The sequence below is a fragment of the Phyllopteryx taeniolatus genome, chromosome 1 (assembly GCF_024500385.1).
Source record: "Phyllopteryx taeniolatus isolate TA_2022b chromosome 1, UOR_Ptae_1.2, whole genome shotgun sequence".
NCBI classification, from domain to species: domain Eukaryota; kingdom Metazoa; phylum Chordata; class Actinopteri; order Syngnathiformes; family Syngnathidae; genus Phyllopteryx; species Phyllopteryx taeniolatus.
In genome coordinates, this window is record NC_084502.1 from 30,268,820 (window position 1) to 30,292,717 (window position 23,898).

A 23,898-nucleotide genomic window follows, 5' to 3' on the forward strand; every position below is an offset into this window, starting at 1 on the left:
GAGTCCAGCTCAGAAAATGGGAGCAAAAACAAGTGTTGCATTTATATTTTTGTTCAGTGTAGTTTGTTTCAAAAGGAGGGCAATTATTTTTCACAAAGGACCATGTAGGTTTGGATTGTTTTCTCCCTTAATTAAAAAACAAACAAAACTAAATTTAGAAACTGCATTTTGAGTTTACTTTTGAATTAGTTTGATGGGAAACATTTGTGACAAAACCAGGAAAGGTGCAAACACTAACACCACTGTAACTATATAATGCTGAATGTAACTGCTATCACTGTTGCCAAAACATGTGCAACAGATGAATGCCACAAGGCAATTACGTTAGAGATTGACTGGGATCCACTTTAAAAACATTTTCCTTCACCCATGTGACATGTTTCCTCCTCTGTAGGGTTGTGAGTAGTGGGCGAACAATAAAGCAATAGCTAATACACATAGTATTGAATTGAAATAAATTGTTGTATTGGGGATAAAAATGAACAAATTAGGGAAACATGTTCATTATAGGGAATGAAAGGAAACCTTGGTAGAAGCACGCACATAAGCATAATTGAAATAAAGTGCAGTACAATGACAAAACTGATTTGTCAAGTCAATGTATATAGCAGTGCACATTTGAAGGACCAACAAAACATTGATTCACGGCTATTGAATAGATATAGCATCCCAAATTTACTCTACTGTCATACTACTTTTGTTTTACATTCTGGTTCACGAACACAACGTAACAACAATGGACACCATTAGGCTTTATTGAATAAGTGTATTTTTACAACAAATGACAATTTTGTTGTGGATGTACAAAGCCTGATGGCAAAACATGCATTGCATTGTAGATTTTGTAAAAAGCAGTCCATTTTGTAACACAGCAGATTTTAATTAGTCCAAAAATGAATTGCTTTAGTCACTGAAATACTATTGGACCTTCATCATGATGTCTTTTCAAATCAATAATACTCAAGATAGAGAAAATCATGAAACAGTTTAATGTGTAATCAAATCCAAGTCCCACAATTTGACAAGAATTGTGCGTTTAGCCAAGTGATGTGACGCAGGTCAACAGGTGGGAGAATGCAATTTAAAAAATAATAATAAAAAACAAAAAAATAAATGAAATAAAAAATCATTCACTTTTTAAATAAACTAATTTTGGCAACCGAATGACAGTTTTTTAAATCTTTCACTCAAAAATTTAACTGAGAAGTACAATTCTTAAAGAACTGCTTTTTGCAATCCAATAAGAGCAATTAAAGTGCAGCACCAATATTATTACTATTAATATTATAATTATTATTACTCTGATTATTATTATTAGAGTCCACATCTGCACAAGCATATGAAATGAGAGCCACAGTTATTTTAGCTGCTGGGTTTTAAATATATATTTTTAAATATACAAACTAATCATCTACAGGGGAGTAAAATAATTTCAAAGGTTTGCATTAATCCTGAAACTAGTGCAGTCACTTAAAGGCTGTATTTCCACCACATGATACAAACTCACTCAGTAGTGTCCGCCTGGAAAGTTAGAAAAAAAATGAGCCCCCATCACCAGCTTAACCAATGGACACGAAATTAGGTGGGCATGACTATCATAACTGGATGCATGAAAAAGTCTCAAGGACCCATGCGCAAAGCCGAACAGAAAGTCAGACATTTTGGTTTCAAGTAGCCTATGTGAATGAATTCTAATTAAAAAAAAAAGCCAGAATGAGCCCAAATTGGAAGCAGGTATCCTAGACAAATGGGCACGACTACATTCAGAAGATTTTCTTTGTCTACGCCATCTAATTTGAGTAGACCATGGCGCCAAAGTTTGGTCATCATGACGAGGAGTCAGAGGGGAAAAAAAAAAATAATTGGTTAAAGGCACTAAATGGGTATGGGGCACTCTAACCTGCCTGCAGAGTAAAACACATAGCTTGAAGCTTCTAATCTGCAGCTGTTCTTCAACACTTTGTAGCTCCAAAACAAACACACATGCCGCTAAGACGATTACGGGATAAGGGAGCTAGAAGAGTTACGATGGTCGGGCACCACCCTCCGCATCTGCAGCAGGCGGCTCGGCTGACTTGTGGAAAGGAGTTTCCTTGTAAATGAACCAGCAATTGCCAACCCACAAGATGAAGTTAAGGAAGCCAAAAATCTGCGAACACGTATGCGCACACACACACACAAATGCACGCACACACACGCACACACACACACACACACACACACACACGGGAGCAGAATGAAATACAAGTAAACCTCGTTTCAGGAAGCATCAAGGACTTAAAATAAAATTCAATCATATACAGTTGTACCTTGATTTATGAGTTTGTTCCAATGCCAAGCTTGTAATTCAGTTTACTCATATATCAAATCATTAGTCCATTCCAGCCGTTCTAGGAGCATAATATTATTTAAAGAAAAATAGCACTGTATAGTGTAGACATAACAAAAGAGAATATAAAGAAAAAAAACTTTATGAGCTGGAATTATTGGACAACATTAGCTGTAGTGTGCGTTTACAGGAAATGGCCTGAGTGACGTCATGAACATGGTCGTTAGTCTTAAGTTTAATTAATGGCTGAAAGTGCATCGGCGACTATGGCTCTCTATTTTTCACTTCACTCGAACAGCAGCCTATATGAGGCTTGCTCGCAACTCAAATTTTGGCTCATTACACAAAGCAAAAAGAAATCAACCAAGCAACAGCTTATAACTTAAAAAAACGTAAGCTACTATAAATGTACAACCCCAATTCCAATGAAGTTGGGACGTTGTGTTAAACAAATAAAAACAGAATACAATGATTTGCAAATCATGTTCGACCTATATTTAATTGAATACACTACAAAAACAAGATATTTAATGTTTAAACTTGATTGTTTTTAGCAAATAATCATTAACTGCTGCCCCCAAGACAGCGGTATGTCTGACTTTGGTCCAATTTTTGTGCTGTGACTAATGTGCTCGTCCAACTTTGAAGTATTGCCATACAGTATAGTATATTGCTGGCATTGGGTGGAAACCTTGTATTTCCATAATCCTCACTTTTTAGGAATGCAAAAAAAAACTGCCTGTTTGTTGAGCCATTAACGTTGCATTGTCAAACAGAGCAAGCCATTTTCAACACTTTACATTGGTCACTAAAGTTTAAAAACAACATACCCAAATGGGGAATGACCAATAGTATTGATTTGAAACAAAATATGAAATAAACCACATTTTGACTCAGGTGGTTTCGGCCCGATGCCAGGGATATGCAAGTTGAGAACTTACCACCGAGGCATTTAGTCGACCCATGTGAGGGGTTGCGCCAGCTGTACACTTGTTGGGCTCCTTGCACACGCTGAGAAAAGTAAGAATGGTTGATGGACTGGTCGCCCACTTCACGTCAGATAAGCCTTTGGCCCAAGCGGAGGAGGAAGCCAGCCACATAAATGCAAAGGCTGCAGTCACCAGCAGGTCCTTTTGCAAACAAAGGAATCCATCATTTTTGGTTACTATTGAAAATGCCACACACACACTGAATCTATGGACATTTTCCTTATAATAATGTGGCACTCCACACTAAAATTGCCTTGATCAAATTGAAAGTGTACTGTATTAGTGTTTCAAATTCTAATTATCATCACAACCATCATAGCATATTTTATGTCTTCATGTTTTAATAGTCCCACCACTACTAAATACGACTTAGTCATTTTATGTACATGATTTAAGTACAAAACGTCACATTAGTTTTTGCAGTTCACGATGTATGATCATGATTATTTTAGTATACAATTATACTAATTGTGTTTTATTTTCAAGCTGACTTCCTTTTCCTAGTTGGAGGTAAGAAAATATCCATATTCCCAGTTTTCACAGTATATGCATTCAAAAGTGTAGAGATGGTCAAATTAAGTTCACCTGTAAAGGTTATACTGCTTTTTAGGCTCATCCTGAAATGTTACCCAAAGTCCAATATCTCAAACTTTTAAGTGAGTGGTGTACAGAAAAAAAAATTAAGACACTTAAAAATGCTTTTTGGGCCTTTTGATCATTTTAAATTTTCTGTAAACAAATGCTCAGAATTACAATACAGTGGACCCCACAATATTTGCAGGGGATAGAGACCGGGCCAGACTGCGACTAGCAAAAATCCACAGATAATTGACGCACATTATAATATTATTGATAAAAGTTTTCTTTTTTGTTTGTTTGTTTTGTTTTTTAACTCGAAAAATAAGCGGGAATATCCAATTTTTGGGGTTGGTTCAAACCCCAAAAATAAAAATAAAATTTAAAAAAACAAATTGAAATTTAATAAATTCACTGCCATTGACGGCTTTAGAAGTCAAATATCCATGTTAACTGGGACGGCTGGCTGTGAATGAGTTAAAAAAAAATAAAAAATAAATAATAATAATAATAATAATAGGTAAATCTGCAGGTGCTGAACCGCGAGGATGTGGGGAGCAATTGTATTTGTACATGGAATTTTGGAGTTATGTTCTCAGCAGTCTATAGAATGAGAGAATTTTTTTCATTTTAGCCCAACATTAGCTCAGTAGGTAGAGCGGGTCACCTAGTGTCCGAAGGGTTGGTGGTTTAAATCCCGGTTCAGACTGTCCGCATGTTCAAGTGTCCTTGGGCAAGACACTAAACCCTAATTTACTCCCAGTGGGCCTGGCAGTAGTCAGGGGTGAATGTGAGGCTTTGTAAAGCGCTTTGGGCACTGCGATAGTGTAGATAAAGAGCTATGTAAGTGCAGTCCATTTACCAATATTTCCTGAAATTCAGAGAAACTGAATTTTACAGCAGTCTTAATTTTTTCCAGAGCTGCATATACATATATACTGTATAAATACACTGTCACACTTTCAGTGTGAGTCCTCATGAGACTTGAAAAGCAGCACAGTACCGTCACCTGCCAAGAAAGGCCAAGGTTTCATTTACGCTGCTCTGTGAAGGCTCGTCACACTGGCTATATAAGACAGCAATTTGTTGGCTCGCTGTCCTGCATGTGTAATGTACTTACAGTGGGAAGAACAAGTATGTGAACCCTTTGGAATTTCTTAAATTTCTGCATAGATTGGTCATAATATGTCTGATCATCTAAATTAGGGGTGTCAAACTCATTTTTTTTGTCACAGGCCAAACTGTAGTTATGGTTTCCTTCAGAAACTGTGAAACACGAATGTATAATAGCCTTATCATATTACAGTATTACATCCATCCATCCATTTTCTGTACCGCTTATCTTATACTAGGGTCGCGGGCATGCTGGAGCCTATCCCAGCTATCTTAGGGCGAGAGGCGAGGTCGATCCTGAACTGGTCGCCAGCCAAGCGCAGGGCACATAGAAACAAACAACCATTCGCACTCACATTCATACCTACGGGTAATTTATAGAGTCTTCAATCAACCTACCACACGTTTTTGGGATGTAGGAGGAAAACGTATCCGGGAGTATCCGGAGAAAACTCAATGCAGGCACGGGGATAACATGCAAACTCCACACAGGCGCGGCCAGGATTCAAACCCCAATCCTCAGAACTGTGAGGCAGATGTGCTAACCAGTCGTTCACCATGCTGCCAGTATTACATATAGTGTACGGACAAATTTTTTTTTACGGCTATTTAGTTTTGAAATACGAAGTCAAGGAAAATATTAAATGTTCAACTATTGTTCAATTTATTTTAAAAAGTGGTTTGGTTACCAAAAAAAAGCTAGCAATCTGTCAACATTATTAAAAGTGAGGATTATTTGCAGTTTTGGGACAGTTTTTAGCAAGAAACGAAGTAGACGAACATGATGTGGCGAACCACATCTGGCCCCCGGGCAATGAGTTTGACACCTGTGATACAAATCACAATAATAAAGTCTGCTTAAACTAATACCACAAACAATTACAACCCCCTCCAAAAGTATTGGAACAGCAAGGTCAATTCATTTGTTTTTGTTGTATACTGAAGAGATTTGCGTTTCAGATGAAAAGATGAATAGGACACTAAAGTGGAGAATTCCAGCTTTTATTTAATGTTTTTTACCTCTAGATGTGTCAACAACTCAGGGAAGAGCACCTTTTGTTTGAAGCAACCCACTTTTCAAGTGAGCAAAAGTATTGGAACAGACATTAAATTAAAGTGAATAGTTAATATTTGGTGGCATAACCCTTACATGTAATAACTGCATCAGGTCTGCAACCCATTGACTTCAGACTGTTGCAGTCTTCATTTGAAATCCTTTACTAGGCCTTTTACTGCAGCCTCTTCAGTTCTTGTTTGTTTCTGGCAGGGTTCTCCCTTCAGTCTCCTCTTCAGGAGGTAAAATGCATGCTCTATTGGGTTGAGGTCTGGTGATTGACTTCCTTTAGAAGCCTAGGGAAGTACATCCTCTGCTGGGCCTCTTTGAGGATGGAATTGAGCTCCTGAGAGACCAATTGTTGAATTTGATGGACAGTGTGAGGAGCAGCTGTGGGAAGGATGTTTCCTGAAGTCCACGATCATCTCTACAGTCTTGAGCGTGTTCAGCTCCAGGTTGTGTGGGCTGCACCCAAGCTCCAGCCTCTCCACTTCCTGTCGATAGGCAGACTCGTCTCAGTCTTTAATGAGGCCGATGTGTGGTGTCGTCTGCAAACTTCCGGAGTTTGACAGCCGGGTGCGTTGAAGTGCAGTTGTTCGTGTAGAGAGAAGAGCACCGGAAACAGGACACATCCTTGGGGCGCTCCGGTGCTGGTAGTGTGTGTGGATGAGGTGGTGTCCCCCAGCCTCACTCGCTGTGTCCTGCCAATCAGGAAGCTGTAACTCCATTAGCAGATGGCAGGCGAGACGCGAGCTGGAGAAGCTTAGAGAGGAGAGGAGTTTGGGGATAATGGGGTTGAACACAGAGCTGAAGTCCACAAACAGGATCCTTGCGTTGGCCCCAGCGCCGTCGAGGTGTTCTAGGATGAAGTGCAGTCCCATGTTGACTGCAGCATCCACAGACCTGTTAACTTGGTAGGCAAATTGCAGGGGGTCCCGAAGGGGTCCTGTGATGCTCTTGAGGTGGTCCAGCACCATGCGTTCAAATTACTTCATGACCACAGATGTCAGGGCGACAGGCCTGTAGTCATTCAGACACGAAATTGCAAGTTTCTTGGGGACTGGGAAGATGGTGGAGCGTTAAAAACAGGATGGAACTTCACACAGTTCCAGAGATCTATTGAAGCTCTGTGTGAAGACTGGAGCGAGTTGGTCCGCGCAGACTTTGAGGCAGGATGGGGACACAAGGTCTGGGACTGCCGCTTTGTTGATCTTTTGTACTCTGAAGATCTCAGATCCTGTTCATGAACAACAACAACTCCAAGTCTGGGCTGCAGTGTGTGTTAAGTGCCGTAACATCGGTACACCATTTTTCGTTGATATAGAAGCATATTCCACCGCCTTTCGTTTTGCCCGATAGCTCCGTGACACGGTCTACTTCGTATAGTTGGAAGCCAAGAATCATTACAGCGCTGTCGGGGACGCGTTCGCAGAGCCATGTCTCCATGAAGCATAGGCCGGCAGAACATCCCAAGTCTTTACTGGTCTTTGTGAGAAGGTGAAGCTCGTCCATTTTATTGGGTAGAGAGCGTAGATTTGCAAGGTGACGCGATGGGAACGGCATTCGGAATCCTCTCTTACAGAGCTTGACCTGCACTCCGGCTCGCTTCCCTCTGTGGCGCAGTCGATCACAGCCAAGCCACAGGTTAGAAAAAAAATTGTAAAAGTTGGTTAAAGAAAGTCCGGAGTAGATTCCCTTATTTTTAGAAAGTCTTCCCTTGTGTAAGTCATATAATGTCTCCAAAGACAAACGAAAAACACAAAAGAACTAGAGAGCTCCTTAGCGAGGCGACCACACGGTTAGGCGCCATGATGAAACCACTTGAAATGAGTTTCCAGGCCTTTACTGCAGCCTCTTTCAGTTCTTGTTTGATCTGGGGGTTTCTCCCTTCAGTCACCTCTTCAGGAGGTAAAATGCATGCTCTATTGAGTTAAGGTCCAGTGATTGACTTGGCCAGTCTAAGACCTTCCACTTTTTCCCCCCCTGATGAAGTCCTTAGTTGTGTTGGCAGTATGTTTTGGGGTCATTGCCTTGTTGCATGATGAAGCTTCTCCTAATTAGTTTGGATGCATTTTTCTGTAAATTGTCAGACATAATGGTTTTGTCGACTTTAGAATTCATTCTGCTGCTACCATCATGAGTTATATCATCAATAAGGACTAGTGAGCCCATTCCAGAAGCAGCCATGCAAGCCCAAGCCATGACATTACCTCCACCATGCCTCACAGATGAGCTTGTGTGTTTTGGATCATCAGCAGATCCTTTATTTCTCCTTACTTTGGCCTTTCCATCACTTTGGTAACGGTCAATCTTAGTCTCATTAGTCCATAAAACTTTGTTCCAAATTTTTTTGTGGCTCATCTCTGTACTTTGCAAAATCCAATCTGGCCTTCTGATTCTTTTTGCTGATGAGTGGTTTGCATCTTGTGGTATGGCCTGTATATTCTCTCGATGTCTTCTTCGAACAGTGAATTGTGATACCTTCACCCCTGCCCTGTGGAGGTGGGCAGTGATGTCAATGACTGTTGTCTTTGGGTGTTTCCTCATAGGTCTCACAATGTTTCTGTCATCAACTGCTGTTGATACCCTTGGCCGACCTGTTTTATGTCTGTTGTTCAGTACGATAGTACCTTCTTTTTCAGGACATTCCAAAATTGTTGTATTGGCTATGCCCAATGTTTGTACAATAGGTCTGATCAAATTTCCCCTCTTCTCTCAGCTTCAAAATGATTTGCTTTTCCTCCGAAGATTGCTCTCTGGTCTTCATTTTTGCTTAACAGCAAATACAGTTTTCACAGGTGAAACCCAAAGTCAAAAACAAGCACTACTTTTTAAGCAATCAATCTAAAAGGCAACACCGGAGGAACTAGAAACACCCATCAGTCACATTTTCCAATACTTGTGCTAACTTGAAAAATGGGTGGGTCCAAACAAAAGGTGGTGCGTCTTGAGTTGTTTAACACACAGATGCAAATACTATGTAATAAAAGCTGGAATTCTAAACTTTTGTCTCATATTCATATTTTGATCTGAATCCCAAATGTCTTCAGTAGACAACAAAAACAAAGGAATTAACCTTGCCGTTCCAATAATAAAGGAGGGGACTGTAAATGTTTTCATATTTTTATAGAGAACGATGTAAACATTGGCACGGTGGACGACTGGTTAGAGCGTCAGCCTCACAGTTCTGAGGACCTGGGTTCAATCCCCGGCCCCGCATGTGTGGAGTTTGCATGTTCTCCCCATGCCTGCGTGGGTTTTCTCCGGGCACTCCGGTTTCCTCGCACATCCCAAAAACATGCATTAATTGGAGACTCTAAAATTGCCCGTAGGCATGACTGTGAGTGCGAATGGTTGTTTGTTTCTATGTGCCCTGCGATTGGCTGGCAACCAGTTCAGGGTGTACCCCGCCTCCTGCCCGATGACAGCTGGGATAGGCTCCAGCACGCCCGCGACCCTAGTGAGGAGAAGCGGCTCAGAAAATGGATGGATGGATGGATGTAAACATTCAGCGGGCAGGGAGGAAAAAGTAAATGAACCCTTGGATTTAGTAACAGGTTGACCCTCCTCTAGCAGCAATAAGAGCCAAAGGTTTCCTGTAGTTGTAGATCAGACGTGCACAATGATCAGGATGAATTTTGGATCACTCCTCTTTACAACTGTTGCAGTTCAGCAAGATTCTTGGGATGTCTGGTGTGAGCTCTCGAGGTCATGCCACATTATCTCAATTGGGTTGATGTCATGACTTTGACTGTGCCACTCGAGAACATGTATTTTCTTCCCTTGAAGCCATTCTGTGGTTCATTTGCTCCTGTGTTCTGGATCAGTGTCCTGTGGCAACACCCAACCTCTTTTGAGCTTCAAATGTTGGACAGATGGCCTCAAGTTCTTCTGGAAAATACCCTTGCTAAATGTTTGAATTCATTTTTCTGTTCATAATGGCAAGCTGCCCAGGCCCTGAGCTGGCAAAACGTACATGACGCTCCCTCTACCATGCTTCACACTTTGGATAAGATTTTGATGTTGGTGTGCTCTGCCATTTTTCCTCCACACATGGTTTTGTGTTCCTCCCAAACAATTCTTCTTGGGTTTATCTGTCCACAGAATATTTTGCCAGAGTACTGTAGAACATTTGCAAACTTAAAACATGCAGCAATGTTTTTTTAGACAGCAACAGTTTCCTTGATGTTCTCCCATGAACCCAATTCTTGTTTGATGTTTGACATATGGTAGTTTTGGCAGACTGGGGTGGTGGTCCCCCTTTTCAGAAGGGGGACCGGAGGGTGTGTTCCAACTACAGGGGGATCACACTCCTCAGCCTCCCTGGTAAGGTCCATTCAGGGGTGCTGGAGGGGAGGGCCCGTTGGAAATTCGAATCTCTGATTCAGGAGAAGCAGTGTGTGGTTTTCGTCCTGGCCGTGGAACAATGGACCAGCTCTACAAATTTGGCAGTGTCCTCGAGGGTGTATGGGAGTTTGCCAAACCAGTCCACCTGGGTTTTGTGGACTTGGAGAAGGCGTTCAACAGTGTCCCTCGGGCTGTGGCGAAGGCAAAGAATGGGACTGACGTATTTCCTCATTACAGATATACAATATTACTAGATCCAATTTCAAAAGACATGCCTCCCTCGGGCTTTGACATGGTGGCCATGTGACAATGGTTTTACCTATTGTCTATTCTACATACAGCAGCGAGAGCGGCATGGGTGCAGTGTTAACTCTGAGGAGTACAAAACAAGTCTTTGGAATCTAGAACATGCTATTTTTGGTACAGTAAGTTTTTTTTGTCAAGCCATTCACATTTGGCAACATATTTGGAACTAGGAAGCACACGATTTCTTCGCAGCTCATGAAAGCGACTCGCCAATGATGAGCACTGTACATCAACAATATCAACATGACCAAACACACCGGCGTGGTAAGTTTGGATAAAAATGTGAAACCATTTTCGTTTTTTTCCCCCGTTTATTTACAATAACTACGTACTGTACAGTAATATGGGTGCATATGGCCTAAAAAAATGTAAAACATTTTAAAAAAATAAAAAAAGAGCGCTTCAATGTAACGGACAATCAGCTATATCGGACGACCCCCGCAACATTGAACTGTTTGGATGCCACAATGCACACCACGTTTGGAGGAGAAATGGCACTACACATCACCCTAAAAACACCATACCAACAGTGAAGTTCGGAGGTGGGAAATTGGTGTGGGGCTGCTTTTTAGAAAATGGTACTGGTACATTTCACATAATTGAAGGAAGGATGAATGGGTAAATGTACAGAGAAATCTGCCACCATCTACGAGGATAAAGACAACGAAACGAGGGTGGACATTTCAGCAGGATAAAGATCCAAAACATACTGCCAGGGAAACTCTCAATTGGTTTAAAAAAATAAATAAATAAAACTGCTAGAATGGCCCACCCAATCACCTGGCTTGAATTCAATCGAAAATCTACAGAAATAACTGAAACTCAGGGTCCATAAAAGAAGCCCACGGAATCTTCAAGATTTGAAGACTGCTTGTGTGAAGGAATGGGCCAAAATCACACCAGAGCAATGCATGAGACTAGTTTGTCCATACAAGAGACATCTTGAAGCTGTCATTGCAAACAAAGGCTTTTGTACAAAGTATGAAATAAATACCAGTTGGCGTGTTCAATTCTTTTTCGTATGTTGGGTAATATCACCCTCTTTTCGATTGAAATTTACAGCACAGGTGCCCTCGCAAACGTCACGTGACCAAAGCCGAAAATCAGGATATCAGGCTATCCCCTCCCTGTATGCTGCGATAACTTGACGCTTTGGACAATATTCTAGCAAGTTTGAGTTCAAACCATCATGTAATCATCCTGTGCCGTTTATTGTGTGGCATTTGGTTGTACAAATGGTTCAGGCAGTGGCAGGAGTTTGACTTTCCAAGTGAAAAAGGAATACATGACCAGTGGCTAGGGAAAGTAAATCGAAGAAACATGGTCAGCTATGAGTGCCTAGCAAGCATTTCAAACTGTGTGCTGATCACTTCGAAGCGGCGTGTTTTGAGACTTGGATACAGCATTGGATACATAGATTTAGTTAGGCAGAGGCTGAAACCAGCTGCGGTGCCAACTATTTTTCCTACAGCCATCAGGACATCAACCGCCAGCAAGAGGACTAAATCTCACAGCCGCCATGGTGCAGGGGCAAAGCGGCGCAGACAAGGTGAGGATTTCCTTGTATATACTAATGACTATTATAGTTATTATGCACTGGTCAGTAGGGAAAAAAAGTCGACGTATATATCGTCGTGCTCAAAAATGTTGACACCCTTGGGGTGCCATTATTTCTAGCCATGACTAGAAAAAGACATGCTTTTTTTTCCCCCCAACTGTCTGACCCCATAAACATGCCTGTTATATTTTATTCATGACTATGTTTCTATCGACAGGTGAGGATGCTGGAGCAAGTAAATTATGGCATTATGGGATGCACAAACATACCAATCTGTTCTGACCTCCTGATTGGCTCAAACATGTACGGTTTGACGATTCCAAGGTCAGTTGGGTGTTCCTGTACGTTAAAATCCTCCTCCTCATATTCATACACGTTGCTCGCCATTGCGTATAGGGTGTAGCGCTCTGTGTTGACAATTGCAGCGTCACTTCCAGTAGCCTTTGCCGTGGATAGAGTAACTACACGCCGGTGTCTCGAGCTTGGGATATGTTAGGGGAAATGCTCAATACGTGTAATAAAAACCTTATTTTTAGTTGACAATTTGCTGGAAGTGACGTCAATGTATTACATAACGTATAAACAATGCAATTATGAATTTTAACTGACCCCATAACATCTTTGTAGTCTGACCTTTAAAGCTGGTTAGCTTAGCTTAGCTCACTAGCTGCTAACAGAGTTGTGCGTCAGCAACACATTGCTCAGCAGAGATGAAATGTGAGTGAAGAGTCTTGTGAATGTGATTATGATGTGAAAATGTGTACAGTAGAAATGGTGAAAGCGTTGCTGAATGTGTGAATGCTGAAGAAATATTTGTAGCTTTGGAAAGCACAATAACAGTGAACGAGGAGGGGGAACTTTGTGGCACAAAAGAGGAGAATGAGCGACAATGTTTACTACTGGACTGCTGTATCAGGCTCATGTTTGTTCTACCAAAAGCAGGTTTGTTCCTTTATTTAGCTCTTGATGTACAACCCCAATTGCAATGAAGTTGGGACGTGTTAAACAAATAAAAACGAAATACAATGATGTGCAAATCATGGTCAACTTATGTTTAATTGAATACACTACAAAGACAAGATATTTAATGTTCAAACTGCTAAACTTGATTGTTTTTAGCAAATAATCATGAACTTGGAATTTTATGGCTGCAACACATTCCAAAAAAGCTGGGACGGGGTCATGTTTACGTTTGGGAACTGAGGACACTAATTGTTGAAGCTTTGTAGGTGGAATTATTTCCCATTCTTGCTTGATGTTCAGCTTCAGCTGTTCAACAGTCCGGGGTTTCAGTTGTCGTATTTTATGCTTCATAATGCGCCACACATTTTCAATGGGAGACAGGTCTGGACTGCAGGCACGCCAGTCTAGTACACGCATTCTTTTACCACGAAGCCACGCTGTTATAACACGTGCAGAATGTGGTTTGGCATTGTCTTGCTGAAATAAGCAGGGGCGTCCATGAAAAAGACGTTGCTTGGATGGCAGCATATGTTTCTCCAAAACCTGTATGTACCTTTCAGCATTAATGTTGCCTTCACAGATCTGTAAGTTACCCATGCCATTGGCACTAACACAGCCCCATATCATCACAGATGCTGGCTTTTGAACTTTGCGTCCATAACAGTCCGGATGGTTATTTTCCTCTTTGGCCCGGAGGACACGACGTCCACAATTTCCCAAAACAATTTGAAATGTGGACTCGTCGGACCACAGAACACTTTTCCACTTTGCATCAGTCCATCGTAGATGAGCTCGGGCCCAGAGAAGCTGGCGGCGTTTCGGGGTGTTGTTGATAAATGGCTTTTGCTTTGTATCGTAGAGTTTTAAGTTACACTTGCGGATGTAGCGCCGAACTGTATTTGGTGACATTGGTTTTCTGAAGTGTTCCTGAGCCCACGTGGTGATAACCTTTACACATTGATGTAAATTTTTGATGCAGTGCCGCCTGAGGGATTGAAGGTCACAGCCATTTAATGTTGGTTTTCGGCCTTGCCGCTTACATGCAGTGATTTCTCCAGATTCTCTGAACATTTTGATGATATTATGGACCGTAGATGACACTAAATCCCTAAATTCCTTGCAATTGTACATTGAGGAACATTGTCCTTAAAACTGTTCAACTATTTTCTCACGCACTTGTTCACAAAGAGGTGAACCTCGCCCCACCTTTGCTCGTGAATGACTGAGCAATTCAGGAAAGCTCCTTTTATACCCAATCATGGCGCCCACCTGTTCCCACTTAGCCTGTTCACCTGTGGGATGTTCCAAACAGGTGTTTGATGATCATTCCTCAACTTTCTCAGTCTTTTTTGCCACCTGTCCCAGCTTTTTTTGGAACATGTTGCAGCCATAAAATTCTAAGTTAATGATTATTTGCTAAAAACAAAGTTTATCAGTTTGACTATTAAATATCTTGACTTTGTAGTGTATTCAATTAAATATAGGCTGAACATGACTTGCAAATCATTGTATTCTGTTTTTATTTATGTTTAATACGTCACAATAATATTGGAATTGGGGTTGTATTACTAACACTAATAAAAGATTTTCATTGTGAAAACCCTCACAGTGATTCCTTTCTAATCATTAGTATTTGACTGTTTAGAATAGGGATTCTCAAACTTCGGGTCCACATAGGGACTCCTTACAGTACAAGAACACTCATAATTCCAACACCAATAAAACTTCTTTTTAAGGAGAAAAAAAAATAACTGTCCAAACAAGTAAAATCATACCTGAACTAATATAAATAACACTAAACCGCTGTTCCCCTTTGTTTTATTGCAAAACAATAAAAGCGGGAAAATCTTTAGATTTAAAAACAATCATTAGTTTTACCTGATTCCGTTACAAAAAAACTGGAATCTAGGAAATTTCACCTACACTGTCCAGTATGCAGGTAATTTATCCAGTCACACTGGATACATTTTTGACTGAAAAGTTACTGAATTGATTTCCAGCTACTGAATTGTTTCAATTCCAATATCGTCCTTGAATCGAATCGTCAACCACGAATCGTGATACGAATCGAAGCTAAAACTAATTGTCACACCCCTAAATATGATACATTATGTAATTCAGTAAAATTACAAAATGTGGAAAAAGTAAGTGTTAGCAGTCACTCAATTTCAGCTGTGCAAATTTAAGATTGACTTGGCTTTTAATTTTACACTTCATGGGTGAGCAGGTATGGTACTCAGCAAATAAAACTATTTGTATACAACACATCCCCTTTACGTGATACGTGTGGTGAATCCAGACAAACGTACCACAAGTGGGCAACGGGTGGATCCTCTGTACAGATGCTGGAAGCCCAAATAGACAACAAGGGAGGCAGTGCTGTAAAGAAATGCCAACACTCCAATGCAGACGTAAAATTGCGCCGACGATGCGTAGTCTCCAGTCAGGTAATACACCACTGGCTTGGTGTCATTGGCAACACAGGTAGGAACCTCATATGGATGCGCCATTAACCTGCGTAAACATGGAAAAGAAACACTGGCGATAGATGCAAACGCACTTTACATGTGTACTGCAGGGCCCTACACCAACTTTTGCACTGGTCGCACTGGTGCAACCAACTTTTTCAGCTGGTCGGACCAGCACATGATTTGGTTGCACCCTTTTTGGGGAGGTTAGGCATGACCATGCATCGTGTGTGTGTGTGTTAGGGCTGTGCATCTTGTCTCACAATTCGATTCCATTATTATCCTGTCTACGATTCTATCCAATTCAATATCACGATGCATCACGATTCATTACAACAGTTTGCATCCTGAATTCTTCTGTCACTGTAAAATCTATTTTTACATCAACAAAGGCTAATCCCAAATGCATCCATCCATCCATTGTCCGTACCGCTTTATCCTCACAAGGGCATGCTGGAGCCTATCCCAGCCATCTTCCTCCAGGAAATTATTAAGTACAATATTTTTCTGTTTTTATTCGCCATTTCTGAATTTGAAGTTAGTTCATTCTGTGCTGTGATATAATCCCTAACATCGCTTCGTCGCCTAACACATTTAACATTAACATCCGTAAACTAATTAGATAACTGTAGGCGTGTTTCCTAATTAATACAAAATGTATTACCGGAACAACTCCTGATATGTGTGCTTCGCAGTTCCGCTGGGACCACAACCAGGGCCACGGACCCGCAGCACCCTCAACGATGCTAAAACGTAACAATAACAATAGAGGATTTCCGCTCCAGAGGTGGGTAGCCAAATATTGTCCCCAAGTAAGAGTACTATTACTTGAGAGTAACGTGACTCAAGTAAAAAGTAGTCCTCCAAAAAATGAGTAAAAGGTACACAGTGAAATAATTACTCAAGTACTGAGTAAATAGTGAGTAACTTCAAATTTTATTTAAACACAGCAAGAACACCAATTGTTTTTTTGTTTTTTTTAATTAAAAAATAAAATGTAAATGTGGAAATTCTGATGTTGCAGTGTGTGTGTCTCAAAACATCTGCAATTTGCTGCACGGTGTTTTCGAAAGTTATAAGTGAGCTGAAATATCCACGTTTGGGCAGACAGATACTACAATACATGAAAGGTATTTTTTTTGTTCGTCTAAATGTAAACAAGAGTAGCGCGCCGTTGCCGTCAAGGTAATGACGACCTTCCCAACATGGCCGCCACGTAGGCACGACAATCAGCCGGGTTGCCTTATCTAGTGTTAATACCTATGCCCGGGAAGCCCAATAGAAGACGTTGTGTTAGGTCATGTGACTTTGTGTCCTTTGATTGGTGAACTAGCCTTCAATGTCACTAGCACTTAAACTGGATTGGCACAAACAGCGCCAGATGCAGAAGTCGAAGTCATAGTCTCGTGCTGGAAATAGTTGATAAATATGCAATAATTGATAAATAAAAGTAACGAGCGACATTTAGATCAGAATCATCTTTATTTGCCAACTATGTCTAAAAAACACAAGGAATTTGTCTCTGGTAGTTGGAGCGGCTCTAGTATGACAACAGAACACTTTTGAGACAAAGACATTGACAAAAACAGTCACTGAGCAATAAAGGGTTGCTAGATATCTGGTAATGCTGGTACAAATGTTTGTTTTTTTTTTGACAATTGTGCAAAAAGATGCAGAGTTCTCTAGCACGTAGAGTAGTTTGAATGACTAATATAGCAATTGTCTGGTGCAATGACCATTGTGCAAAGGGCGCCGAGACTTCAAAGAGTGTATGCAGTTTAAAGTGACGAGTAGTGCGATAATCTGGGACAATGTTGATTGTGCAAATGTTGCAGATACTCCTCAGTCAGTGTGCAAATGGGGGAGATGCTACTCTGGCCAGTATTGGTCAACAACAGCGATGCAAATAGTGCAACGTGGCAAGACTACTACAGTGAGTGCACAAGTAATATATAATTGGCCCGACAGAAATGTGACAACAAACTCAGACAAAAAAATGGCAGCATGTTGCAATGGAATTGTAGGTTAGCGGTTAAAAAGTTGATTGCAAGAGGGAAGAAGCTGTTGGAATGTCTGCTAGTTCTAGTTTGCATTGATCAGTAGCACCTACATGAGGGAAGGAGCTGGAAGAGCCGGTGACTGGGATGTGGAGAGCCGAGAGGATTTTGCACGCTCTTGTCTTAGTTCTGGCAGCGTGCATTGCTCATTGTAACAGAGTAAAAGTACTGTTACTTCTTAACAGCAGAAGCGGTGGAAGTGTTTCTTCTGGTCTCGTCAACTCATGTGACAGGCGGAACCTCAGGCCAATGCGCTTCCATATTAGTCCACCGCGGAGTAATATTCACAATTAAATCTGTGTGGATGGTGGATCTGTGGAATGGATCTAGCTGCCAGTGTGCCAGGAGTACGAAACAGCCTATGACCTCAGCGACGGAGACCCCCCCCTAAAAAAAAACTCCAGATCTATACAAGTCACGTAAATGGCCAATTTTTTTTATCAAAACGGCGAATTTCGCCGAAAGGCGACTGATTTGCATGCATGATTGAACCAAACTGAAGCAATTTAATGACACCTGGGGAAACCTGTGCAGGTGCTTTGAGTTTAGTCGATTTGTTAAATTATGGGCCCTAAATCTATAATCTATAAAGTTGAACTTTTTGAATGGAATTATGGAAATAAACTTTTCCATGATATTCAAATTTTTTGGTAAGGGTTTTTTATTGGCTGGTCTCCAATTTGGCCGCTGTCCGCCATGTTCCATGTTTATTTTTTTTGGTATCGCGTTTTGTAGTGATTTGTCCCTTCAGGGTTACCGTCAGCTGCCATAAAGCTGTTGCGGTTGTTGTGATCTAGCTCACATACGCTCGTGTATATGGAATAAAGATGACGCCTGCCGAGTATAGCGTTAATAATCATCGATTATATCCCGTCACTGCATTTGATGCAGATTCGTTAATTTCTGCATCGCCATGTAACAGAAAAAATATTAATTTCAACAGGCCTAATATATACTTTAAAAAAATAAAATAAAAATTTTTTTTTAAAAAAAATTGTTGAAATTGTATTTTAACTTGTGGCTAAACAAAATGCGTACCTGATCAGCACTACCAGTCAAAACTTTGCAAACTATTGCAAAATGTTTTATTTTGACATCTGTGTATGAACGGTAGTTTAAACAACAACACATTTACATAAAAATAATTATGTAAACTGAAATTCACATTTTAAACAACAGTAGTAGTATTATTAGGTCACCCGAAGAGAGCTGATATAGGCTCCAGCACGCCCGTGACCCTGGTGATGATAAGCAGTACAGAAAATGGATGGATTACATTTTTGACTTGGTGATACATACGCTCATTTTTTTCCCAACACAAGGGTATTATTATTTTTTAAATATATATATATATATTGTTTTTATAGTAGGGTTAACTTTCAGCACTGTCTATAGCGAGCCAGACCTTCCAAACCTAATAGTGTTTGTGATTGACGTGGTAAAAGTCTGAAAGTCATTTTATTTTCATCAAAATGTACTATTTAAAGTATGCATGTTATTTATTGAATTGTAGCATCTCTTTAATTAAGACAATGAACAGTTAATGGCGGCATAATCAGGCAAAATAGCTCTCAAAGCATTCGCTCAGCCGAAGTTCTACCTACGCCAGTGATGGGCAAATGATACCGAGGCTTTGGAGCTTGTGTCACTCTTCCTGAAGTGGAGTGATTCGAAATGCTGTGTCGGAGCTTGTATCAAAACACCAGTGTCACGTGACCGATGACGTCTGACGCTTTGAACGTTATCACTGATTCGCTTCGCGCTTCATTCCTTCAAATCCTTTCACATTTTATAAAAAGGTATGCCGCCAGAATTGTACCCACCTTGCAAATTCTTCATGGGTGATCAAACATATGAGCACAATTGTGTATTTTCTCATTTACTAAAAAGTAGGGCTGTGAATTTCAAAATAAGAGCAAGTAAATAAAAAAAGCATTACGTGTTCAAATAAAGTGCTTAACTTCAGAATAATTACTTGAAAAAACTAACAAAATACAGATAATACTTCATGGTTTCATCATATGGGTAGAAGCAAAATCATGCATTGTAAAAATGCATTATACATAGGTAGAAGGGTTTTCCAAAACTTTGTAGTCAACTTCCGGGGTGCGTATTATACATGGATGTGCATTATACACAAAAAATTACGGTACAACCTAATTTTGGGTCTGGGACGAATAAACTGAATTTCCATTCATTTCAATGGGGAACATCGGATTAAGAACGTTCAGGGTTACAAGCAGGGTCACGGAACGAATTAAGTTCGTAACCCAAGGTTCCACTGTACTTAACATTTTAATAATGTCCCCCACTGTCTCCTCATTCAACTACTGATGATGCAGCATCAGTAACAGCTGGGGGTTCGGTATCTTGTTCAAGGTTACCTGGATGTCCACAGGACAGGGGCTCAGGATCAAGCACACAAGATTCAGACTGGGTGACAACCATTCTACCACCCGAGCCATGCTGCCCCCTTGTTAAGAGTCTTTCAGTCCTTTGAAGGGTGCTATAGAAATCTAAACTATTATTGTAATTATAATTATAGCAGTCGATGACTTGATATGATAGGGCATGCTCACCTAAATGGGTAGTTGAAGTCTGCATGGATTTCTTGGATCTGGCTGCCAGGGCACTGGACATTGATGCTGGTAGTACCGCTGTAGCCTCCAGTTGTGGCAAAGGCAAATATTGTGAACACCTGCAATCACAATCACGCACACACACAGTTATTCAACTGACTTGTGATAGGAAATTCTTGTGGTGGTCATGTACTGTTGATATGCCCCAATTTAGGAGTTTTTCCAGTTATAAAGCACACATACAACATATCAGCTTTTGTGGTTGTGACTTAGCTTGTCCCCAACATACAGTATCTATCAATACATCTGTACCGCTTATCCTCACTAGGGCCGTGGGCGTGCTGGAGCCTATACCAGGTATCTTTGGGCGAGAGGCGGGGAACACCCTGAACTGGTCGCCAGCCAATCCCAGGGCACAAATAACCAGTCACACTCACATTCACACCTATGGGCAATTTAGAGTCTTCAATTCCCTCCCATGCATGTTTTTGGAATGTAGGAGGAAAACAGAGCATCCGGAGAAAACTCAATGCAGGCACGGGGATAACATGCAAACTCCACACAGGTGAGGCCGGATTTGTACCCGGGTCCTCAGAACTGTGAGACAGATGTGCTAACCAGATGTCCCGCCATACATACAGTAATTACACTTCATCAAACCAGTTTATTTTGTTATTTCTTTATGTTTTATAAGGACCTACCTAATAAGTGCCAATATTTGCAGTATTCCTTTTTAATTCCCCTCAAAACACTAAGAAATCTTAAGCCTGTTTTCTGAGGACATTTTAGCCCCTCCACATTTACGTTGAAAACCTGTGTGAGCCTGATGAGCAAATTTCCTTATACTAACATGTGGTCTTGGTTGCTTCACACATCGAAACGATTGGTCTGTCCCCACTGCAACTGTTATTTTTTTACACACTATTAACCAATTTAAAGTGTTAAAAATAGCTTACAAAAACATCTCACAACCTGGTTGTTAAAGTTTTGTTTTTTTCCTCGACTGGCTATGAACGTACCGGAGGGACTCGTGACGTGACACGGTTTGGGTGCGTGATGGCAGGTCAGCTGCATTTGAATGAGGACAGTTCCGCTTGTTGTTAACTTGATCAATATAGAGTGTTGTTACCACCCATTGTCATATTTGATATAGACTACTGTTTTGCTTTATATTGTGTTCAAACTTCTACTATAATAGGGGGCTATAGTTGAGGCTGGAACCAATTCATGTTTATACTATTTATGGGAAAATTATGTTCAATTTAAAAACTTTTTAATTTACAAACCCTGTTCAAAAACAAATTAAGTTCATAAATAGAGGCTCCACAGTATAGGAATATCGACCATAGATAAGATGACTAGATACCCACCACCACGTTGTAGAAGCCCAGCTAACCGACGTGCCTACGTGGCAGCCAAGTTGGGGTGGTTGACGGTCTCACCAAAGGAAATTTAAGTTGTATCTTATTCATTTCTCAACCGATTTTCATGAGGTTTACTTTTCCGGCAACGCTAAAGTGTGTGCTTTCAATACATAACATTGCGGGGGGAGGGACGGAAAAATACCTGTGAAAGGTTACTCCTAGTTACCTTTTCATAATTGTACAGCACTGCGCACAACCGTACACAGCACAATCTGCAGGCATCCTTTGTCTTTTAGTGTTCATGCTGTTCACACACTTAAGAATGCACTGTTAACTTTAACCATGCTAGCTTAGCTTCGCCTTTGGCACGCAGCTCAAAAGGGGCGTATAGTATTTACATATATCTACGGTATCGACATTGTATCATCTCCCTTTTTGGCTCATCACACTAACAGACATTAACCAGCTAATTAGCACGTGGTATCACGGAAGCAGAGAAGATATAAACGCCATTCCAGCTCCACTTTGTTAGCTTTTAGCTCATGAGGTGTCTTCAAAGTCTTTTTTGCGTGGTCACCAGACGAGCACCAAAATCAATTTGTGAGCTCATTTTGTCGCTTGCGAGAAAGAAGGAATCACGAGACAACTCATTCAGCCATATGGCGACGACCAAACTTACCCATTCGAGCAACCGGATAAACGCCAAAGGCTCTTTGAGGGGACCCAAGTCGAGAGTAAATTTTGAAGATAGCACTTTCTGGGGCGGGGAGACAAGAGACAATGTATGTTTTTGGAAAGTTGAAGAGATTAAGCAGTTACTTGCTACAAAATCAATCTTTGAAGGCGCGTTCGTTGGACGAGTAAAACTGTTTGGTGTGTGTTATTGTTACCTGAGCGACCGATTCCATCTTTTCCCCACAGGAAATGGCTGCCCTGAATACTTTTTTCGTAAAAGTTACACGCTGGTTTCGAATCCGCCTCCAGCGAGCTTTGACCAGCTTGTCAAAACTTCTCTTCAACTTCAGCCAGCGGCATCGTGACGACCACGTCACTCGTGACGCACACGGAAGTAAACGTGTCAACGTGCCATTTTGGAAAGGTATACGCCGTCGACGGCCGCCACCGTGGATGTGGGAAAGTTCAACGCGATTTCATTTCTAGAGCACTTTAACAAACGCAGCTGTAACTGATCTGTACACAAAACAAAGAAAATTAAAACGATGAAATACTGAATAACAAATTATATTTCTGTAATTCAAATATACACGTTTCCTTTGCATTGGGGATATTTATCATACAGGAGGCACAGTTTTATATTCCCTCATGTTGAACATGTGTGAAGATGAGAGTGAGGACCAAGATTAAAGTCTCCAACAACCAGTGGGAGGGTGCTGGGATCATAGATGTTTATGGCCGGTGAAATTGTAGTCTCGCGATCACAGCATGCAGGACGTCACTCGTTTGCTACTAGCTGAGTTTGAATGTAAACAAACACCTGCAGTTTTCTATAAGCCAAATGAATAATAATAAAATAAGTGGTATGAGATACTTTCAAATTTGCTGATGAGATCTAAAAGAGGACCATGTCGAGCATAAAAAGAATGGGCCTTCTAGAGGACAGAGTAGAAATAAAGAAAATCCCAGAAGGTGGTGGGGGGGAGGAGTACAAAACCTTAAACGTGTAACTTTGAATGTCACTGTCTTTTACTTTATCAAGAAGTAGAGGGAGACAGAAATTATTTAAGAATGGAAAACTAAAGATTTTATTTCAAGCTGTCACCCAGCACTATTATTGTAATGCAGTGTTTCCCAAACTTAATTTTAGTACTAGAAAAATTGACAGCACCAAACAAAAATGTCACGAAAAAAATATGAATAGTGAATTAATGATAATCTTGTCTCAATTTACGCACAACTTTACTCACGTGATGTGAAATCTTGGCCTGTTTAGTGGAACACGAGGCCGATTTACCCGCAGGAAACCCATGGTTTATTCTGTTGCATGAATGGCAACAGGACACACAGGTTTGTTGTACCTTCTGCCATCTAGTGGAATAACATTTCATTGTTCTGCCTCTCACTATACGTAGCTGGTGAGCTAGATGAACAAATGTAATTAGTAAATTATAATGTTCAAATAAATTAAGTAAAATTGGATTCTTTTCCATCGTAGCCTTGAGGATCTCTCCTGGCAC

At 40.8% G+C, this 23,898-nt stretch overlaps 1 protein-coding gene across 1 annotated transcript; it reads right to left on the reverse strand.

Annotated features, from left to right (window-relative positions):
* Positions 1 to 739: 739 nt before the first annotated feature.
* On the reverse strand, positions 740 to 23,720 carry sypl2b (synaptophysin-like 2b). The gene is made up of 7 exons (XM_061788157.1): positions 23,629 to 23,720; positions 22,594 to 22,894; positions 22,383 to 22,460; positions 20,340 to 20,458; positions 15,545 to 15,749; positions 3,271 to 3,459; positions 740 to 2,149 (listed from the first exon to the last, which is right to left on the reverse strand). Exons 2-7 carry the CDS (start codon positions 22,609 to 22,611, stop codon positions 2,024 to 2,026), a joined length of 735 nt encoding a protein of 244 aa, XP_061644141.1. The 5' UTR covers positions 22,612 to 22,894; positions 23,629 to 23,720; the 3' UTR covers positions 740 to 2,023.
* Positions 23,721 to 23,898: the final 178 nt, after the last annotated feature.

Coding starts and splice junctions, on each gene's coding strand:
- sypl2b (XM_061788157.1), bottom strand. Junction 20,459..22,382: donor TTATCCGGTTGCTCGAATGG/GTAAGTTTGGTC, acceptor TTGTGATTGCAG/GTGTTCACAATATTTGCCTT. Junction 2,150..3,270: donor GTCGACTAAATGCCTCGGTG/GTAAGTTCTCAA, acceptor ACGTGTTCGCAG/ATTTTTGGCTTCCTTAACTT.